The 20707-nt window shown below is 44.7% G+C and overlaps 2 protein-coding genes across 2 annotated transcripts; one reads left to right on the forward strand and one right to left on the reverse strand.

Annotated features, from left to right (window-relative positions):
• The first annotated feature begins 165 nt into the window (after positions 1-165).
• vps35l (VPS35 endosomal protein sorting factor like) lies at positions 166-13034 on the forward strand. The gene is made up of 30 exons (XM_084485960.1): positions 166-211; positions 725-824; positions 1368-1550; positions 1775-1888; positions 2060-2084; positions 2325-2404; positions 2644-2772; positions 3282-3366; positions 3494-3553; positions 3973-4069; positions 4230-4277; positions 4364-4457; positions 5112-5312; positions 5723-5769; positions 6019-6130; positions 6317-6433; positions 6523-6576; positions 6713-6793; positions 6904-6966; positions 7187-7272; positions 7437-7517; positions 7786-7849; positions 8225-8323; positions 8402-8479; positions 8808-8922; positions 9197-9336; positions 9635-9800; positions 9955-10073; positions 10456-10605; positions 10990-13034. Exons 1-30 carry the CDS (start codon positions 174-176, stop codon positions 11086-11088), a joined length of 2925 nt encoding a protein of 974 aa, XP_084342086.1. The 5' UTR covers positions 166-173; the 3' UTR covers positions 11089-13034.
• On the reverse strand, positions 11827-20630 carry get4 (guided entry of tail-anchored proteins factor 4). The gene is made up of 9 exons (XM_084485961.1): positions 20467-20630; positions 19740-19818; positions 19317-19398; positions 18464-18613; positions 17087-17225; positions 16208-16348; positions 15680-15755; positions 14572-14644; positions 11827-14373 (listed from the first exon to the last, which is right to left on the reverse strand). The coding sequence occupies exons 1-9, from the start codon at positions 20604-20606 to the stop codon at positions 14285-14287; spliced, it is 969 nt and encodes a 322-aa protein (XP_084342087.1). The 5' UTR covers positions 20607-20630; the 3' UTR covers positions 11827-14284.
• Positions 20631-20707: the final 77 nt, after the last annotated feature.

Here is a 20707-nt window from a genome sequence, read left to right on the forward strand (position 1 = left end):
TACAAAAACCCGATTGAACTTATCCGTTGTAGACGCAAGGCGCATCATACTGCCATTTACTATGACTCACCCAACAATATAGATGTTGATCAAAGTAGTGTACTATAATGCGATATGTGTCAGTGTATAAAAAACGAGTTATAGAAAGTTGTGTATAACCAGGAAGTGATCGGATGTCATATGACTGCAGAAACATGGCTGCGGTGCAGTGGTAAGATGCTTTTTTTCTGAAGGAAAATGTTTATATCATCTTCAATATTTGATTAGCTGAATGTAATATGTAATATTTGTATCAACTCTAGTATTTTTGGTATGCTAGTTGCACTTAAACTGTATTTTTATTTTACGTGTGTCAACATTACACAGTCACAGTCACATGCAATATAATTTTGAGTAACAGTTCTCACGAATCGTTCATTAAGTTTGATCCAGTGGGAACTTTTCAGACACAGCCGATGCCTTGTTGTAGCACATTTAAAGCTAAAATACTTAGATTTCTATATGTATATGTGTGTATACCAATATGTACAAAATAATGGTGGTATGATGGTCCATAAAGTGATCTGTCATTTTGCATCAATCCATTCTGGAAACGTTCAGGTTCTACGAAACCCATTGCAGTGCATGCATTAGCTTTTGGACGCTATTGGTAAATCAACGAAAACTAATTAGGATAGAAGTCAACACATTGTTTATCATATCTGACTGTCTCCGGTGTTCAAAGGCATTCTCGGGAGCGCCGCTACCAGGCGGAGCTCCAGTCCTCTCGTCTGGAGTGCGTGCCGGTGGAGTTTGGAGACTACCACCCCCTTAAGTCAATCACTGTACGTAAAGCATTACTTAAATGAGACCTTGATCGACAGCAGGTTCAAGTCGCAATGCGCATCCATAGTCTCTCATGTCATATATCTTTCTTCCTCTCTCTTAGCTGATCATTTAAACATTTATTTTTGACAATGCCTCATCGATGTAGAAAACGCCATGATTGTAAATAAATATGTTGTACTTATCTTGTGTGAATTATATTTAAATGGGTTTAATATACAGCCCTATACCTTTTGAAAACATGACAGCATTTTAAGTTAGAACTTATGCACAAAACAAACCTAGTTGTTCCTCTCAAAATCAGTGGAATAAACATCTGACTGAACTCATTAACATAACATACATAACACCACATCAATTAACATAGCATACTGTAACATATCATGCATGACATAACAGAGCTGGACACTAGGTAGCACCATGGTAGGGTTGACACTAATATCTATATTAACAGTGACCAGGATTAATACACACCAACTGTTCATTGCATTGCACATTACCAGCGTTACATCACCATGACAACGCTGTTCCTCTCCATCAAGGTGACGGATGCCAAATCACGCCGAGGGACTCGTAAAGGCAGCACGTCCTCGTCTTCCTCCTCCTCTTCCTCAGTGGCCCCGGACCCCCTGAGCTCCATGTTGGACGGGACAGACCCCCTGTCCATGTTCGCTGCTGCCTCCGCCATTGAGATCCCCAGCCTCTCACACAGCAGCTCAGCAGGGGTAGGGAGATACACACATGCAAACACTCACTTACTCACTCACTCACTCACTCACTCACACTCTCTCTCTCTCCCGCTTCTTCTCCCTCTCTATCTCTCTCGCTCTCTCACAGACAAACACAGAGCGACAAATTGTGCACAGAGGTACACATTAACAATCAAAATGCACACACACACAAGGGCAAATGTTTAGCAAAATGTCAGCCAACCTGTGATTGTCTCCAGGATTTGGGGAGGAAGAAAAGAGAGGAGGAAGTGGTGGGAACTGACTTTGAACCCTGGTCAGCTAAACGAGGAGAAATCCTGGCCAGGTTTACTACAACAGAGAAGCTGTCCATCGTGAGTATTAACCATTCAAGTGCCGAAATCTTGCAGTGAGTTTGAATTGTCCAAGTGCAATGTCCAGTTTCCGCCACTTGGCACATGCTTATAGATGATGAGGAACCGATTTTAATTGTTTGTCGTTTTATTCTATGAATTTAATGCTCAACCTTTTTTCTTCTTTTTTAGAATCTTTTCATGGGAACGGATAAAGGTATTTTCATAATATATATATATATTTTATGAGACTTATAATCAGGCATCAAAATATAAATACAATATATTATATATCAGCTCCAATACAATGAAACTTAATCAGCAGAAATATCAGAATATCATGATGAAGCACTTGAGGAGGAATGGAGTTAATGTTTGTGGTAGTGCTATGTTCAGTGTATTAGTACAGTGTAATTACAAGGATTCCACTAACGGCGCATTATCATCTTCTCTCCAGGTAAGGCCCCCAGTCCGGGCTCCTCAGCCGTCTCAGAGAAGGTCCGGACGCGGCTGGAGGAGCTGGATGACCAGGAGGAGGTACAGGATCCTCAGTCTTCACCCTAGATGGTTGACCCCCTACTAGTTCTCGGAGACCATCGCATAGCTGTCATTTTATAGGGTATTGTGTTTAGCTATACTATAGCCTAATGCTGTGTGTGTGTGTGTGTGTGTGTGTGTGTGTGTGTGTGTGTGTGTGTGTGTGTGTGTGTGTGTGTGTGTGTGTGTGTGTGTGTGTGTGTGTGTGTGTGTGTGTGTGTGTGTGTGTGTGTGTCCAGGGTTCCCAGAGGGAGCTGCTGAACCTGTCCCAGCAGGAGTACGCCAACAGAATTGAAGAGCTCAACCAGTCCCTGAAGGAGGCCTGGGCCACAGACCAGAAGGTCAAAGCCCTCAAGATCGTCATCCAGGTAGGACAACCACCAGGAAACTCACTTTCACCAACACATTAAGGTCCATACCAGCAGGACAGCTTGGTTGACACACAATGATGTAAAGTAAGATGCTTTGGGTCCCTTGAAATGTATTCCTGTACCAAAACAATTTCACTATTGATGGGAAAACAGAAAGGCACAGATTACCGCCCTCTCCTCAGAGAATGCCACCCTCTCAACTCACTTTGTTGTCATTTTTATAACTGTATGGATTCCAAAACACTGGTGTGTGTTTTTGTTTGTTTGTTTGTTTGTTTGTTTGTTTGTTTGTTTGTTTGTTTGTTTGTTTGTTTGTTTGTTTGTTTGTTTGTTTGTTTGTGTGTGTGTGTGTGTGTGTGTGTGTGTGTGTGTGTGTGTGTGTGTGTGTGTGTGTGTGTGTGTGTGTGTTGTGTGTGTGTGTGTGTGTGTGTGTGTGTGTGTGTGTGTGTGTGATCAACTTGTATATAATTAATATATATTATGGGATACTTTTACTTTGCTCACAGTGCTCAAAACTCCTGTCCGACACGTCCGTGATCCAGTTCTATCCCAGCAAGTTTGTCCTGATCACAGACATACTCGACACCTTTGGTTCGTAAACAAAGAAGTCCATGTCCTGTTTTTCCTTCCACACACATGGACTGTTTAAATGAACACCTGATATACACACCTTGTACATCAGCATTGTGTTGACTAGCTGTGACCTTTCTGCTTCCAGGTCGTCTAGTGTACGACAGAATCTCCAGCATGTGCTCGGCGGACTCACAAACCTTACCTGGTAAAGTGTGTGTGTGTGTGTGTGTGTGTGTGTGTGTGTGTGTGTGTGTGTGTGTGTGTGTGTGTGTGTGTGTGTGTGTGTGTGTGTGTGTGTGTGTGTGTGTGTTGTTTTTTGTGTAGTCAGCTTCCATTTTGAATGATGGTTAAGTCACATGAGCAGAACACGGGATGCCATTTTGTAATGCTGGATCTGTCTCATGTCATTTTCTGTGTTAATTTTGAAGGATTCATAGACTTTATTTATCACCTGCTTACACATATATGAGCAGTGGATTGCTGGTGTGGCAAAGCCCACCAACATCGGAGCTAACACAAGTGCTAGATGCTAGCATGTATAGTGGAAGCTAAAAAGGTATACCTGTATAGATTTGTACATTTCTTTGCACGTTTTTGGTTGTTGATTATTCGATTATTTCTCAGACTCGTTTACTGCGGCTGATGTCAACGACACGGCGAAGGAGACCTGCCTGAACTGGTTCTTTAAGATCGCCTCCATCAGAGAGCTCATCCCCAGATTGTATCCTTCACACACTCTTACTACCTAGTCCTGTAACCCACCCGGTGTTCTGTTACCTAGTCCTGTAACCCACCCCGTGTAACGGACACACAGACACACAGACACCAACAGACTGCAGACAATTTGTATACGTTTGACTCGTTGACCTCCGCCATGACAGATACGTTGAGGCGGCCATCCTGAAGTGCAACCGCTTCTTGAATAAAACGTAAGTGAATCTTTTATCGCGCCATATCAGCCTTTTAGAATGGATGATGTCATAGCCTCATCCACTCTCCGTCTGTCTCCTCCCAGCGGCATTCAGGAGACCCTGCCCCGACTGACCGCTATGATCAGGGGGATAGGAGACCCCCTGGTGGCTGTCTACGCCAGGGCCTACCTCTGCAGGGTGAGCCCCCCCCATTCAGTATTCTGGATCTGGAATGTGTTCCATATTAAATCGATTTGAAAAGCTCTTACTAGCCTTCATCACAGAGGTGTCATCATAGGGGCGTACACAGTGTGTCTCATGACGATGATTATGGGCCCTGGCATGGCTTCAGACCATAATTAGCTTAATGAGCTACAGCTGTTCTCCACTGGTGTTTACTATTGCTTTTAATTGGTGCATATCACGCGCCAATCTCATCCTCTGAACTGCACGGCCATATTGCCTGTAAAGTAGGAAGGAGAGCGTGAGGGTCTTTCCTGGCATCTTCTCCGACATATCAATAACCATAGGCATACCCTGCGTTCCAATGCCCATACTGCCATACTATTTAGTCTGCCAGAAAAATATTTAATGTCCCAATACATAGTAGGAAAAATGCAGTATGCCAAATATACCGGGATGTTGTACTACATTCGGTTGCATTTCGCAGCATGCAAGCCAGCATGCTTTTTTGGCCCCACAATCCTCTGCTCTGCAGACTGCATCGACTGAGCCCGCAAAAGTCTATGGGTGGCCCTACAGGTGTGCTAATCTAAGTGAAAATCTAAGTGAAATCCCCTTTAGAATGTCCTCCATTCATCCATCCATCGACTTATTCATCCATCCATCCAGGTGGGCATGGAGGTGGCCCCCCAGCTGAAGGACAGCCTGAACCGGAACTTCTTCGACCTGCTCAGTACCTTCCGGCAGATCCACGGGGACAGCGTGCAGAACCAGCTGGTGCTGCAGCACGTGGAGATCCCACAGTACCTCACCCTGTACTCGCCCGCCATCCACTGGATCCTGCAGTGTGTGGCCTACCGGGCCCCCGACGTACGTAGCGCCCACCAGGGGGGAGGTGGTAGTAGTGGGGAGCGAGGCAGCCGCGGTTCCGGATCAGCCATTATGGCTCTGGAACGCAAAAGCAGAGGTTCTTCGCCACCTCTCTCTCACTGTCCCACAGTCGTCGCTGGTTATTGTTGGGTACTTTCACTATTGAGTCATGCGTCATGTGTCATGTAGGCTTTGTGCAGATGCTTTAGTCCAGATCGACAGCGGGCATTGGGGTTTGAACAAACCCTTTGAGTTTCAAACCCCCAGGGTCTGACTACCCACATATACTACTACAGCTACAAAGTCCTCCATATTAAACACTGTTGCTGTGATTCCCTACAGCACACCTTACACAGTTAAGAATGGTGAAGGAGAACATGACTTTAAGTGTGGGCTTCTTTCTATTCCAGCCTCTTCTGACAGAGATGATGGAGAGATGCAAGAAGCTGGGTAACAAGTGAGTTTCACTAATCAGCGCAGATAACGGATAATCAAGCACTTGATGATGCAGACGCCTAGATCATCAAATTTATTTAAATATGCAGTTTCACTTTCAGTTTATATTCAAATTGGGACTGATGATAGTTTGAAATTGGGGCGTAAATGTCAAGCACATATGCAATGTAAACAGCCAGTAGCATTGTGTCGTAATTGATAACACTGTATTCAAAGTGAAAACGTCCTCTTATTTCCCCTATCGCCACAGTGCCCTGCTGTTGAATTCCGTCATGTGGGCGTTCAGGGCCGAGTTCGTGGCCGCCCGGGCGACAGACTTCATCGGCATGATCAAAGACTGCGATGAGGCCGGCTTTCCAAAGGTCAGTGGTCAAAGTCTGTTGTATGATTAAAGTATGAAGTATAGAATGATTGAGTGTGTATATATATATATTTTTTCAAAAAATAATATCTGACTATATAATATCGTAGTGGTCGTGCAACCCTCTGGATACAAAAGCATTGTGTGCTGTGTGTCAGAGTGTGTGACGGTTCTTCTTGTCGCTCAGCACCTGTTGTTCGGCTCGCTGGGCCGCAGCCTGGCCTGCGCCGACCCCCCGGAGGCAGAGAGGCTGACCATCCTCAACGAGGCCTGGAAGGTCATCACCAAGATACGCGGCCCACAGGTGAGACGCACCTGACAGCTGTGTGTGTGTGTGTGTGTCTGTGTGTGTGTGTGTGTGTCCTATTTGACAAGCTCTTCCCCTGGCTTCAGGACTACATCCACTGTGCCGAGATCTGGGTGGAATTCACCTGTCGCCATTTCACAGTGAGTCACACACAGTGAGACTCTGAACTCCCAGCACTGGTCCTTGTTTAACCTTGTTTAACTACACATCATCGCTGACATCACGTCCCTCCTCATCATACCTCTTCCTGACTCTCGTTCACGTGCGCTCCCTCAGAAACGGGAGGTCAACACCGTCCTGGCCGACATCATCAAGCACCTAACCCCTGACCGGGCCTTCGAGGACGCTTACCCTCTGGTATGGGACCGAGCAGCCGGCCAATCAAACGCTCCCATTCCAAAGGAGTAACTAGAATCATGACTGTCAGGTGATGGTATGTGACTCTGTGTTTTATGCTGGTTTCATAGCTGCAGTCTGTGATCCAAAAGATTCTCACCTACTTCCACGACTTTTCCGTCCTGTTCTCCATGGTGAGTGATTTCTTGTTTTAAATATGCATAAAGATATTTGATATAATACATCATAATGGACATTTGCATGCTGATTCAGCACTATTTCAATCAATGAGTACTTGACTAAGCTCAGCACAACAAGTCCATCGTAACATCTAACCTCAATACATTTACAGCGTTGTTGTTTCTGTACATATTTCTAATGTCACTTCCTGATAATGTCACTTACCCTCCCCAGGAGCGCTTCCTGCCATTTCTGGACATGTTCCAGAAGGACAGCGTGAGGGTGGTGGTGTGCAGAACCATCATGGAGGTCTTCATCAAGTAGGCTCACTGACATTTTTCTAACTCTATTTATTTTATTCTTTTCGAGGTGTTGTCAAACTGAGGGAAAACGTTGTCGTCATTCTTAAGCTGTTTGGTTGCAGTGTGACCTGTAATGCAGTAGGTTCATGGGTTCATGAGTATGGGTCTGTCCTCACACCCAGACATCAGCTGGAGCCCACCAGGGACCCTGTGATCCTCAACGCACTGCTGCACGTCTGCAAGGCCATGCACGACTCCGTCAAGTAAGCTAGTGTGTGTGTGTGTGTGTGTGTGTGTGTGTGTGTGTGTGTGTGTGTGTGTGTGTGTGTGTGTGTGTGTGTGTGTGTGTGTGTGTGTGTGTGTGTATCATCATGTTTTGAAACACTGTTTTTTGGTATTTGCTCGAGAACCGAGAATGATTCACACATCGCTCAGAATAAGATTACATGTAGTTGACCACCAGCCATGAGGAAATGTCTAACTAATTGGGTATCACACATTTTGTAAGAATAATATACTGTGTTCCCACAGTGCCATGACCCTGGAGGATGAGAAAAGATCTTTGTCTTTGTTGATCAGCGGCTTCATTCGCATGGTGAGGACAGAATAATATTACTATTCCCTTGCTGTTCCCTTGCTTGACCTCTGCCCTATGTCGGGAGATCTGCTGAATCTTTCCATTTAACCATTAGTTTGCTGTAATTTTTTACTAATTATATGCCAAAATGATGTTTCATTCAAAGTCTAAAACAGCCTAGAGTGTTATACGTAGCAAGCAATAAAATACAGCTCCAGTACATTCTAGCTCTGTGTGCTTTGCTGCATTTAAACAATACCATTCTGTTTGGGTCTACAAATATGAGCAGAAATCTGCGCTCCATGTGCAGCACTTGCATCTCTCCTATCTGTCTTTCAGTGTTTTTCTTTAGCCGACTCGGTCACTGTGTGTGTATCCGGTCTGTCCATCCAGGTTTGGTTTGGGCGTGACTTTGAGCAGCAGCTGAGCTTCTGTGTGGAGGCCAGAGCCACCTTCTGTAACCTGGAGCCCGTCCTGGTGCAGCTCATCCACGTGAGTCTCGCTGCACTGTGGCTGGTGTGTTTGCGTGTCTGTCTGTGCTTGTGAACAGTGTGTGTGTTTGTGTGACAGACGGTGAATCAGTTGGCCATGGAGACCAGGCGGATGATGAGAGGTAATCACTCCCGCAAAACAGCTGCCTTCGTCAGGGTGAGTCAACACACACATACACTAATAGTATATATAAATGTCCTCAAAAATATACATAAATGTCCTCACAAGTATATATATAAATGTTCGCACAAGTGTATATGAATGTCCTCACAAGTATATATAAATGTCCTCTGAAGTGTATATATAAATGTCCTCACAAGTATATATATAATTGTCCTCACAGCTATATATAAATGTCACCATGAGTATAAATAAATGTCCTCACATGTATATATAATTCTCCTCACAAATCTATATGAAGGTCCTCACGAGTATAGTAAAATGTGTATGTGTGTTTACCTTTGGGGCCAATGTTCCCCTCCAGGCGTGTGCTGCCTACAGCTTCATCACCATTCCATCTCTGAGCAGCATCTTCTGTCGCCTCAGCCTGTACCTGCTCTCCGGACAGGTGGCGTTGGCCAACCAGTGTCTTTCCCAGGGTTAGAGCTCAGTGGCAATAACTTTTTTTAACTTTTGTTTGTTTTTCACAAATTTTAGTTTTTGCTCTCCTACAGTTATCGGCTTAAAATGTATTTCATGTCATTTACAGTTAATTAGTCGACATTAAAAAATAAATTAGATAAAAAAAGACATATATATATATATATATATAAAGGTTTGGCTCATAGATGGAAGACATCTAAACACCTGTTCTTCTGCCTTCTGCCTCCTCCCCCCCTGGCTCCTTTACTTCGCGGCCCTCTCTGTGTTCAGCGGACGCCTTCTTCAAGGCCGCGGTCAGCCTGCTGCCGGAGGTCCCTCGCTCCATCAGCGTGGAGGGCAAGAGCCGCTCCTCCGAGAGCCTCCTGCTCGACTTCATCAACAACTTTTTCGCCATGCTACTGGTTGTCCCGGTAACTCCACCGTGTGTGTGTGTGTGTGTGTGTGTGTGTGTGTGTGTGTGTGTGTGTGTGTGTGTGTGTGTGTGTGTGTGTGTGTGTGTGTGTGTGTGTGTGTGTGTGTGTGTGTGTGTGATTCTGCAGAGATTCTACCCTAATGAGGACCTATGTGTGTGTGTTCTACTTATGGGGGCCGAATGTCCTCAGTAAGTGGTACGAGATTCTGTAAAAGCTGGCACGTGTTTAGTATTACAAAGTGTGTGTGTTTCTCGTGTTTCCTTCCTAACGAGGATGTGCGTGTGTGTGTCTGTAGGACCACCCGGAGCATGGCGTGCTCTACCTGGTGCGAGGGGTCCTCAACATGGTGCAGGACTACACCTGGGAGGACAACGGGGACGCCAAGGTCAAGGTTTACATCAGCGCACTGCCCCTGCTGGCAGCCATGAGTCAGGAGACGTATCTCTACTCCATACCCAAAGGTAACGTGCTTAGCCCTACTCCATATACCCAAAGGTAGCACACTCAGCCCTACTCCATACCCAAAGGTAGCACATATAAATCCACAATTGTCCTTTCTCTGACAGCCAGAGCTTGTGGGCATGTTCTCAATATTTTTCTCCTCTCCTCTTCCAGTGGACTCGAATGAAACTCTTTATGGGGGCGACCCTAAGTTCCTCACAGAGATCAACAAGCTGTGTGAGACGCTGATCAGCCAGGTGTTGGATTACTTGAAGAGCCTTGGTCGAGAGGAGGTAAGGGAGGAGAGCTCTTAAAATCCTGCTGGTAGCTTGAGCCGCTGCCCCCTACCATCTCTTCTGATCTCTGATCTTTAGTTGCTGTCGGAAATTAATCTGTTTCTTCTCTTTCTAAATATTAAATAGTTAAGTAGGTAAATGGGTAAATACTTGGTTAATGGGTAAATACAAATTATTGAGATAATATTAACATGTAACTGTGGGAAGAAAATCCATCCATGAAGGGAAATTCAGGATCCACAGCAGCAAATCCAACAAAAGACGATGCAAATAAAGATAAATCACAACATGTGTATCTCCACAAATATTTGCATATTTATGCAATGCAACTCATACGTTTCCACCCTCCCCCTCCCTCCCTTTCGACCCTCTCACCCAGCAAACTGTGCGTCGGCAGGGCTCGCTGTCCTTCTCTCTGTTCAGCTCGCTGCTGGCCCATGGGGACCTGCGCAACAACAAGCTCAACCAGCTGGCCGTCAACCTCTGGAACCTCAACCACAAGCACGGCTGCAGCGACACGCGCACCTCCGTGAGTTCAAACCCCTGCACACCCACCCACCCCTAAGTGTGGGTTCTGACTTGATGTACCGCAATGGAGGGAAATGCTACTCCTCTTCGCTCTTTGAAATTTAAATAAGAGGGAAAGAAATTAATGGGAAACGATATTGGTGTTATTGAACATTCTTCTTGGATAAAATAATTGACGAGTGGAATAATTTATGCTGTGACAGATAAATCAAAAGCTAAGGACAATCTAATTTGATAAGAAAATCTCAGCCGTCTGATGCATCAACATGTGCGTAGCCCAGGCGTGCTAGGTAGGTCGTATTTATAACTCCCTTTCATACAGACCCTCAAACACACCGTCGTCACCTGTCTGGTGGTTAATCCCCCCCGGGGTCCCGCTCTGCAGGTGCGCACGCTGGAGTACATCAAGCAACAGGCCCAGCAGCCCGGCATGGCCCACATCGCTGACATGGTGCAGAGGCTCACGCTGCAGTCCCGGACCTGAACCACCAACCAGGACACAGCCAGGACCAGCGGCTCCAGACCACTCGCAGAGCACGCTGGACTTTGTACTGAAGGGGAATAGATCCACCCGTGTCGGATGCTTCTTGGGCTTGAAGGAGATGGATTTTGTCCTCGGGAGCAGGGGAGATGGTTGCTACCAAGTGCGTCGTTGTCATGGTTTCAATGTCGGTTTTGGTTGATTGAATCGTTTCCTTTGGATTATAGTGACCTGCTTCTGTGTGTTAAGTCTGGTTTATAAAACATATTCATTGTATAATTCAGAAGATGTAACTTTAACCAGGCTTGAGTGAAGCAGGTCTACATTTCTGCCACAAGCCGGCAAATGTGAAATCATTCCACACAACTCTCCCAAGCTGCAGCGGCTGGACTAATCAAGGATGGGCCAGACTGCCGTGGTCCTCTCAACCTGCAGGGTCCTAGTGCCCTCACATTAGGGGCCTGAATAAATGGGGTCGTTTTGTGAAGAAGAGCCAAGTCACCATGGATATGAATGAAAATATGAACCTTAACTAAATGCAAAAAAACGAATTGTAACCTTTGAGTTACATCAGTATGTTGAATAACCAATCAAGCACATCTGATTTAAGTGTGGAAGATGTTGCCATTTTAATAATACAAAAGTTAATTCTACACCCTTTTCTTTGTCGTGAGATTTTTGTCAAGGTTCTTTGATAGTTTCACTGTATTAGTCTTGAAGAAAAGCAGGAATAAGGCTTAACATTTTGAATCAGTTCTGGTTTATTTACTCAATTGCTCAATCAGCGAAAAGGCAACAGTCCCCGCTACAAACCATAAGGAAAGTTATGTAAATAAATGAAAAACAGTCACAATAGGATTAACTAGGGAGCTCCAGTTTGACAAAAGTGAATTTATTAATAGAACAGCTCTTCCCGTAAGTATTTAATTTGTAAATCATCAATTTGGTTAAGACTTTGATTTGAGAGTTCCAATCCTGAATTAAATTCCCAAATGTATTGACTCGATGTCAAACAAAAGCATCAAATCTAAGATTTGGAATAAAAATGACTAGTGTTAACATAATACCCCATGGCAAATTGTATTCATCTGCACCAATCCATTTTTAATTATTAGTACTTTAAAAACAACACTTATATTCAATAAAATCACAAATCTTGGCCTTTTACATTCAAAGCCTTCTCAATCACATTCTGTTACTGACTTATTGTCTTCCATTGTAGCCATAGTAACCTCAAGATAAATAATTAGCAAGTAAACTAATTATACTCCAAGCTTGTGCAAAAGTGGATGGGTTGGGGGTAATCACCCCTCGTGTGTGTAAAGATCCAGAGCAGACTGACCTAATTAATTGCTTAAGATTGATAAAAATTGAAGTAATTCAAGAACAGACATTGAGGAAAGGAGATGGAGAAAATCAAGCAGATTCTACAAATAAACTCCTTAAATTAAGGACTAAATGTCCAGTCTACACTGCCATGAGCGCAGAGCTTAGTACTGAAGTCCTTCTGCATTCAGCCCGACTGTACCAAACAAAAAACAGAAATAAAAACTGTTCCAACAGAAACAACACACTCCAGTGCTGTGAGTTCAGTTACACCGTTTAATAGATTTTCATCGTAATGTGTGAGGGTTTCAAAAACAAGAAGGGGGAAAAAAAAAAGCAAACTAAAAAGGAACTAAAGAGTAGCCTGTGGTCTTTCTATATGGCCTCCTGTCATAGCACCACCTCGTAGATAAAAGAGGGCTCTATATAGAGACTAGGTTAATTGCATTCCAACGACTGTACCATCATGTTTGCAGTCTCTCTCACACACACTATGCCAGGTGATCTCTCACACACACACACACACACACACACACACACACACACACACACACACACACACACACACACACACACACACACACACACACACACACACACACACACACACACACACACACACACACACACACACACACACAATGACGGCAATATTGGTGGTATTGCAAAGATAGGTGAAACAAATATGAGCCGGGAATGAAATAGCGAGAGTGGGCCCTTTGAATGCCCTTGCCCGTAGACACCACATTCATTTCTCCTGTGTTTTATTTTAACCCTCCAACAGTCGGCCACAGTCTTGGGAATTGACAGTTGGTAGTGCCAGTCACCCTTCACCATAATTAAAATAAAGAAGAAAATGAATCGGTTGAATGACTAGGCGACATACATTTGAACAGTCCTTGAGTTTCTGTGTAGAACCAAAATGAATACAGTGCAGCACAACACACGTCGTAAAAATAAACTACAAAATGAATGTGTTCTTTGTTAACATTTGTGAGATAAACATCGCCACCCCCCTCCCCACGCCAAAAAAAAAGAAAGTCCACGACAATGTCGACATGTAGGCAAAAAGAAGTAGGACTTCCACGACGGTTCCACGATCCCTTTTTAAACTGGTTAAAAGGTTGTCAACGTGCGATGATGCTTTGTACTGTCTGGAAGTCAAGTGACCTTTGAACTTTATTAAAATGGTGGGGAAGTTAAATCTGTAGGGCTGTGTAACACAATTGCTGAGCTATTACAGCCTTCCATCTCCACCAATCAAACTTGAGGAGCACTGAACCACAGAGAAGAAAAGGGAGGGAGGGGGGGGGGGGAGAAAAAAAGACCGGAATCACTTACAATTTAAGGAAAGATCAGAAACGCAGACAAGAGACTCAAGTTCTTCGGCAACGTTGTTGGAGTCCGAGTCTTTCTAAAAACCCTACAAAACAAGAAAAAAAAGTCCCAAAACGAACAAAAATAAACCTGAAAACTTTTAAAACAAAGAAAAACAAAAGAATTGTTTTAGAATTAGAGCGGTGAGGTTTTTCGGAGTTTGTAGTTTTGGCGTCGACGGGTCCCGGCGGTGCAGAGGGGAGGGGTGGGGGTGAGCAGCCCGATGCTGGTTCTGACATCAAGACAGGTAGGAAGGAAGGTGGAGAGGAAGGAAGGATGGATACTGGGGTGTCTGGATCGGAGTGGGCCTTGGGGAGAGTGGAGACATCAGGCCTCCACCAGGACACCTCAACCCCTCGTGAAACAAAAATGTGTGTTGGGGTGTGCGTGTGGGGTGGGGGGGGGGGGGGGGGGTCCGCTTGTCTTTCTCTGCGTTCTGCTTTTTTTCTTTCAATTCATTTTTTTAACTTATGCTCTTCTCTCTCCCCCTTGGCTCTCAGTCCAGCTCTATGGGGCTGCCGTCCTCCTGGACCTCCTCACCCTCCTCTTCCTCCCCCGAGCCCATCAGGCTGTTCAGGAGGTTTCCTGGAACAAGGTTGTGTTTAGGTGTTAGGGGTCAAAAGCTCCCTGGTTACAAACCACTATGGAATGCAGAATGAAGTGATCTTCTAACAGACTATTCATGGGGTGTGTGTGAGTAGGCAGCCATTGTTGGGAATAATACTGGTAGTAATATGTATTGTTCTGTAAAATAGAAGAGGAATCAAGCAGTGGGCTACTCACCTAGAAGTCCACCATATGATGAGGACTGTTTGGGTGGCACTCCGAAGAAGAGTTGACCTATTCTGTCGAGATACTGATCCGGGAAGCAGCACAGAGGAGGAAAGGGGGGGGGGGAGGAAACGATTGAAAAGATGAATACACTTCACAGCCACATAACTATAGTCTTTACATTGCATTCTCTACAAGCCAAAGTTCTGTGTAGGAGTCCACCTATACTCATGGCATAGAGAGAGTGTAGGAGGGGAGAGAGCATAGGAGATCCTATACCATATCACTGATTCTCTATATCACTATGGGGTGGGAATGGGGAATACCATTTGGGATGAGTTAACCTAACAATTGTGCACTTGGTTCTATGAACATCCTTACTGTAACAACAGCAATATATTGTTTCTCTTCTTCTGACAAATGTATTTATTGTAAGTCACTTTGGATAAAAGCGTCTGCTAAATGCCCCAATTGTTGCAGCTCCATGTTCTAACTTTAAAAAAATGGTAAATGGTAAATCTGGTTATATATTCCGGGTTGGGCCTTAATGACATGCGGGCCCAGAGGCTCGACCAGTGCAGAACCAGGCTATAATGATACGCTCCCTACGATAGGCGGGGTCACGAGATCAGGGAAACTCACCTGATCTCGTGAGCTCACATTTCAGCGTCTTGCTGAAGATCAATCTGGCCTCCTTCCCAACTTTGAAAACCCAGGGATCAGTGTGCTAGGGGGAGGGCGGCTTAGTTACAGCGGGAGTCACACCGTGGCTTGGCAGTCATTGATTTCCACATACGGGCACGGCCTTACTGTCCCCAGCCAATCAGATTAAGTAACAAAGTGACACTCAACAACAGCAAACAGCTCTGAGAAAAGCCTTCAGTGCAAATTCCTGTTCATCGTCTCTTGCTTCGTTATGAATTTATATCGCTCCCTCGAGCGCTGATCCTTCCAGTTTTGAGGTTTTAAATTTGTTTTTGACGGGAGCGAGTTCCAGACGAGTCTTCAGCGAGAAACTAAACGGGCGAGACCTGGATGGACTCGGCACGAGGCCACCCTGACAGACCACCGTGAAGTACGACATCGCTAGAGGGGGTCGCAGTGGATTCAGTGAACTGACCTCATTGTACATGGGGTCCCTCTTCAGCGACGGTTGATACTGCTCACACAATACTGTGAAAACTGTCAATTTACCCCTGGGGAGAAACAAGCAAACAACAAGCATTAGTCAGAGTGAAATGCTTTAATAAAGAAATGTTTTCCATTTAGACGGCACTGTAGTTTCGTGTTCAGGGTGCTTTAACACTGAGCTGAAAGGTTTGGGGTTCAGAACCCCAAATGTCAGCAGCGTACCTGTAGAGCATACCCACCCTACCCGCCAAACAATAGCACAGAAGTCGCTCTGGATAAAGTTCCTGCTATAAACGACTGAATAGTATATATTGTGATAGAACTGTCAAACTCAAGATGAGGACTCACCGTACTTCAACCAAATGGAAGTACTCCCGCATTAGGTCGTCAAACACACACACACACACACACACACACACACACACACACACACACACACACACACACACACACACACACACACACACACACACACACACACACACACACACACACACACACACACACACACACTTACCCGTCCACTGCGAGCAGCAGGAACCAGATGAAGTTGAGCAGGGGCTGAACGAACGGGGGTCCCTTCTCTATGGACGGATGCTTCTCTGTGTACGTGCTGAACACCACGGAAGCACCGTTCTTGTTCTTCAGACAGAGGAACCTGAGAGGCCGAGGAGAGAGCGGTTAGCATTTTTTTAGGCCTTCAAAATAAAAGTGCTCCTCATAAGAATGACTTAAGGTAAGCGAGAGACGGTGGCGGAGGCAAACCGAATACAGGATAGCAGGGGGTTGGATGTGTTGGCTGGGGTGTTGCCCTAACCTCTGCCCTAAATGACACATGAATACACTGCAAGTCGCTCTGGATAAAAGTGACTCCTAATACAACTAAAAAAGTAGAATGGGAGAAATCTTGATTTCTAAAAAATGAAAATAGGCAAGAAAGAGATTTTGCTCCTTAAAAGTGAAACCGTGATAGTGAAGTGAAAATATACTCACTACAAACAGTTATTTTTAGCCCATATAAAAACAGGCCCAGGTGGAGGACAGACGGCTTCTATTGGATGAATATGGGCTTGGAATATTCCCTTGTCTCTACCAAAGCACTAACAGAGGAACGCACAATTAGTTTATTGTGTGGGCATTAACTTCCCTATCTGAATTAAAGGGCAGAAATCAAGCTACATCTTCATTTCAAAATAAGCCTCCCTTATTACTCGACAAAAAAAAAGATATATCAAGCCATGCTTTAAATTGTATTCTTCTGCAATTTAAAATAAAAAAACAATGGCTCAATGGTCAAGGCCATTGGATGGGTTCCACATGGCTCAGGGGCCTGACATCCATTACACATCATAGGTGGCCTGATGTTCTCCCGTCAATAAGAGGCCCGTTTACTCACTGTAGGACGGCCTGCGCCACAAACATGTCGACCTCGCTGCGGAACCCCCGCGAGGCAGAGTACTCCACCAGCATCTGGGCGCAGCCCTCGCCGTCAGACGAATGTAAGAAGTGGTAGCGGGACTCGCTGTAGTTTTGCTCTGGAGATGGGGGGGGGGGAAGTCGCGGTGACACCAGTAAGAGTCGGATACATTTTAAAAAGTATACAAATGAAAAGAATCACATTGCATGCTTTCTATGTGGATAGTGCAGTGGCTAGGCTGCTCCACTCCTCCCAGCCGAAAGGTAATGGGGGGGGCTGGACGATATGGCCAAAAATGATAGTCAGAATAAATAAGTGACATTCAACAGAACCAACATGCTTATAGGCATCATCTTTTGCAATAAAGGTATGTCATTGCGCTTGTATTTCTTTGTATTGCTTATAGACATAGACATATTTAGACATTAGACATATTTTGCACCTAGTCTGTGCTTGGTCAGACTTCAGGTAACCGAACCATTGCCAAATAACCAAAGTGGTATGGCCTTTCTTTAGGGACAATTTATTCGTCTTTGGTGACAGTTTCTTCGCACTCTATTAGTAGCAGTAGTAGTACGCTACACAGAACAGGTGGTCATAGTGAGTTATCGTTAGTGGGAGGGGCCCAAAACATGAGTCAACTCGCCCCGGCCAGGGGCACTCATTTTGCAGACAAAATAACCTGAACGGTGCCCGGTGTACTGGGATTTCCATACAGGGATTTTCCTCAGTTTGTGGGGCACTGTGTGCATGTACATCATCACACACTGACGTGGCCTATTGTATTCTGCTTTAACGCATTGCACTGACTTAGGGGCCTGCGCCGAGTCAGTGATTGATGCTGTTAAATGTATATCAGATATTAGTATATGCTACACGTGAACCTCCTAAGATGGAGCAAATTGATTGGTTCGCTATCTCGGGATATTGGGCAATATCCCATGATTGAGATCTGAAACTCGGGGAGCGGGGAACATGACGGTCGTCTCGTCACGCTAATAAAAACTAATAAACCGCTAATAAAAACAAACAAATCCTAGCAAAAAAAGTGTTATCTTGTTTATTATGAGTGTTCACGTGTAGTATATTCTAAAACAATTATTCACCTCAGGCTCCGTGAATAGTGGGGAATAGCCCCCTTGACCTTCGGCAAATAATTGTTACTTATTATTGATTTATCGTCCAGCCCTAGGTACGGGTTGAATCCCCCATGTCTCCACAGCCTACCTGTGGATGTCCTGAGAGCAAGGTGCCTTGCCCCCTTCCAGCTCCTTCATGACCTACGTCATGTGAGAGTCACTTTGTTTAAGTGTGTGCTACATGACTGAATAGTAATAGCAGTTAATAGCATCTTACCTTTCCACAAGGTGACAGCCAGTAGCTGGTGGAGCTTGGGGCTGCCCAGCTTGCTGGAGCCTCCCGTGGACCACTTGAGGGCCCTGGAAACAAACGCTACTCTCTCTGGGGAGTTGTGGTCCATCATGCTGAATATCTTAGCCAGTTGCTCTGCAGGTATACAAATATTTTCTCGTTAGCATCAGGTCGGGGTGAACTGTTAAAAGCATTGATATAAATCCAAGTGAACTCTATTGGCCACACCCGTTGCATTTAATATGAAGCAAAATGCCATCAAAAGTTACTACAAAAATCTGTTCTTTGTTTACCCCAACAGACAAACGAGATGAAAGTGACTGAATGAAGTGGCTGCGGTGTGTTTGTTGTCCTGATAAGTGTTGGCTTCATTGGCTTCAGTGGCTTCAAGTCGGCTTCATTACAACGTGAACTAATTCTGGTCTCTTGAGTGCATTTCTGTCAACAAGCCAATATTAGGTGACCCAGTTATAGTAGCAGGTAATTCATTACCATATCGACGTGCAAATGTATTGAAAAAAAAAAAGTGAAAGGGTGTTGTTCTATTAAGAGAGAAGTCAGATAGTGGCTATCCAAATCATGTGGTGGTCACATCGGCCATGTGATCAGGTTAGACTTCAGCATCACATGTGTACAAAACGTTAAGCCATCTTAGAGCAACTGTTAGCTATGTGAATCTTCAGCGAACACAGTGAATGAATCTGCAGCCAAACTACTGAATGATGTAGCCGCTGGTACTCTTGTTTTGGTTTTGCCCACAAGAATACATGGTAGTTAATTAGCCGTTGTGTTATCACTGATCAGGCCATGCGGGTGCTTGAAGAGGACAGACACTCACCTAGTACGTCGTCTTCGACTTTTGCCTCAGATTTCTCCAAAGATTCTAGTACTAGCATGGAGAGGTCAGCTGCACTGTTTTGCTGTATTAAAGAGAAAAACGTGTTCAATGTTTATCCCATACAGTCATAGCCATAATACATATTAAGAACCTTATAGAAATACAGAGTTAAAACAATGATGTATCTGCATTGCTATGCAATCTCATCTTGACCTTTACTACAGGCTTAGACTGTTAGACATAAACGTATAATCCTCTACATGTGTGACACGTTAAACTGAACAGTTTTCTACTTTACTTCAGTCTAAACATCACAGGGGACCACACGTATAGATTATATTTCTTATCGCCGTCACATTGCAAACTCAATCAACAAGACGTTCAAGAAAAGGGGCAGGGCTTGAGAGGGCAGTCCAACATTACCTGGTTATAGCTGAAGAAAAGTAGTGCGCCATGGAACATCAGCTCTCTGGCCTCTGGGTGTTTGGCTTGTGACATATACCTTAGGAGAACACATGAGTAAATACAAGAAAGTCGATCCGTGCCGACTACCAACTTAGGTCGACTACTAGTGACAAGCGACACGTGAATAAGACGTGGATGACACGCCTGAAATATGTGAATCTATGAGGACCGTACTAGTCATGTTGCAACATTAGCATCATACGAGCAATCCCATAGGTTGTTTGTAGCTAACTAGGGCTAGCTGACAGATGGGTAGTGTGGCTGGTAAGCCACTTGTAAGTAGGTGTACAGACAGGTGTGAGACATTCATCAATAAATAAAAACGGGCATACACAACTCTGTGTCCACACCGGATATCCAAATCGGCTCGATAGATTGATTAATTAGGAGGAGGGGGCGATACATGGACGATTACGCTGAAATAATTAGTTAACGTTAGCTCGTTAGCAAGCATGTAGCAGAACCAATGTAGGCTTTAAAGAGATTGACACATCAAACGGACCACACACAACACGTCCAGAGAAGGGGTGTTGGCAGCAAGTCACAATTGTACAAATCGTTTTAAGAGCAACACAGCAAGGCAAGGTTGTTTGAAAAAAAAAAAAAAAGAATGATCTGGAAGTGTCAGGCCGCAAGACCTAGAAAGATAAAACGGCGTGACTAATGGCGAGTTTAGACTTGTTACCTAAAAAATAAGGTCCTATACATCTGGTGTGCTTCATAGTAATCCCCCTTTTCCACGCTGGCTCGTAATTTTCCTTCGACCCTCTGCACGCCACCGCGGTTTCTGGCACTGGTGCACCTCAGACCCTCCTGCTCCGACATCTTTGTTTGCTCGGCAGCAGCACTGGCCGACCTAGTGTCGGTTTAACGCAAACGCCAATGGGCTTGGAAAGTGTCCTTCTCGCTCGCCGTACCCTTGATCA

Source organism: Micromesistius poutassou (genome assembly GCF_964030765.1).
Source record: "Micromesistius poutassou genome assembly, chromosome: 21".
Lineage (NCBI taxonomy): Eukaryota > Metazoa > Chordata > Actinopteri > Gadiformes > Gadidae > Micromesistius > Micromesistius poutassou.

What these genes read in the sequence shown, in the direction of transcription:
- get4 (XM_084485961.1), bottom strand. Translation starts at nt 20,606, where the DNA reads ATGTCGGAGCAGGAGGGTCTGAGGTGCACCAGTGCCAGAAACCGCGGT. An exon ending in GGCTGTCACCTTGTGGAAAG is followed by an intron (nt 17,226 to 18,463) that starts GTAAGATGCTAT and finishes CCCCATCTCCAG; the next exon opens with AGCAAAACTACAGCGAGTCC. An exon ending in GGGACCCCATGTACAATGAG is followed by an intron (nt 14,645 to 15,679) that starts GTCAGTTCACTG and finishes TTCCCGGATCAG; the next exon opens with TATCTCGACAGAATAGGTCA.
- vps35l (XM_084485960.1), top strand. Translation starts at nt 174, where the DNA reads ATGTCATATGACTGCAGAAACATGGCTGCGGTGCAGTG. An exon ending in CAACAGAGAAGCTGTCCATC is followed by an intron (nt 1,889 to 2,059) that starts GTGAGTATTAAC and finishes CTTCTTTTTTAG; the next exon opens with AATCTTTTCATGGGAACGGA. An exon ending in CCCTCAAGATCGTCATCCAG is followed by an intron (nt 2,773 to 3,281) that starts GTAGGACAACCA and finishes CTTTGCTCACAG; the next exon opens with TGCTCAAAACTCCTGTCCGA.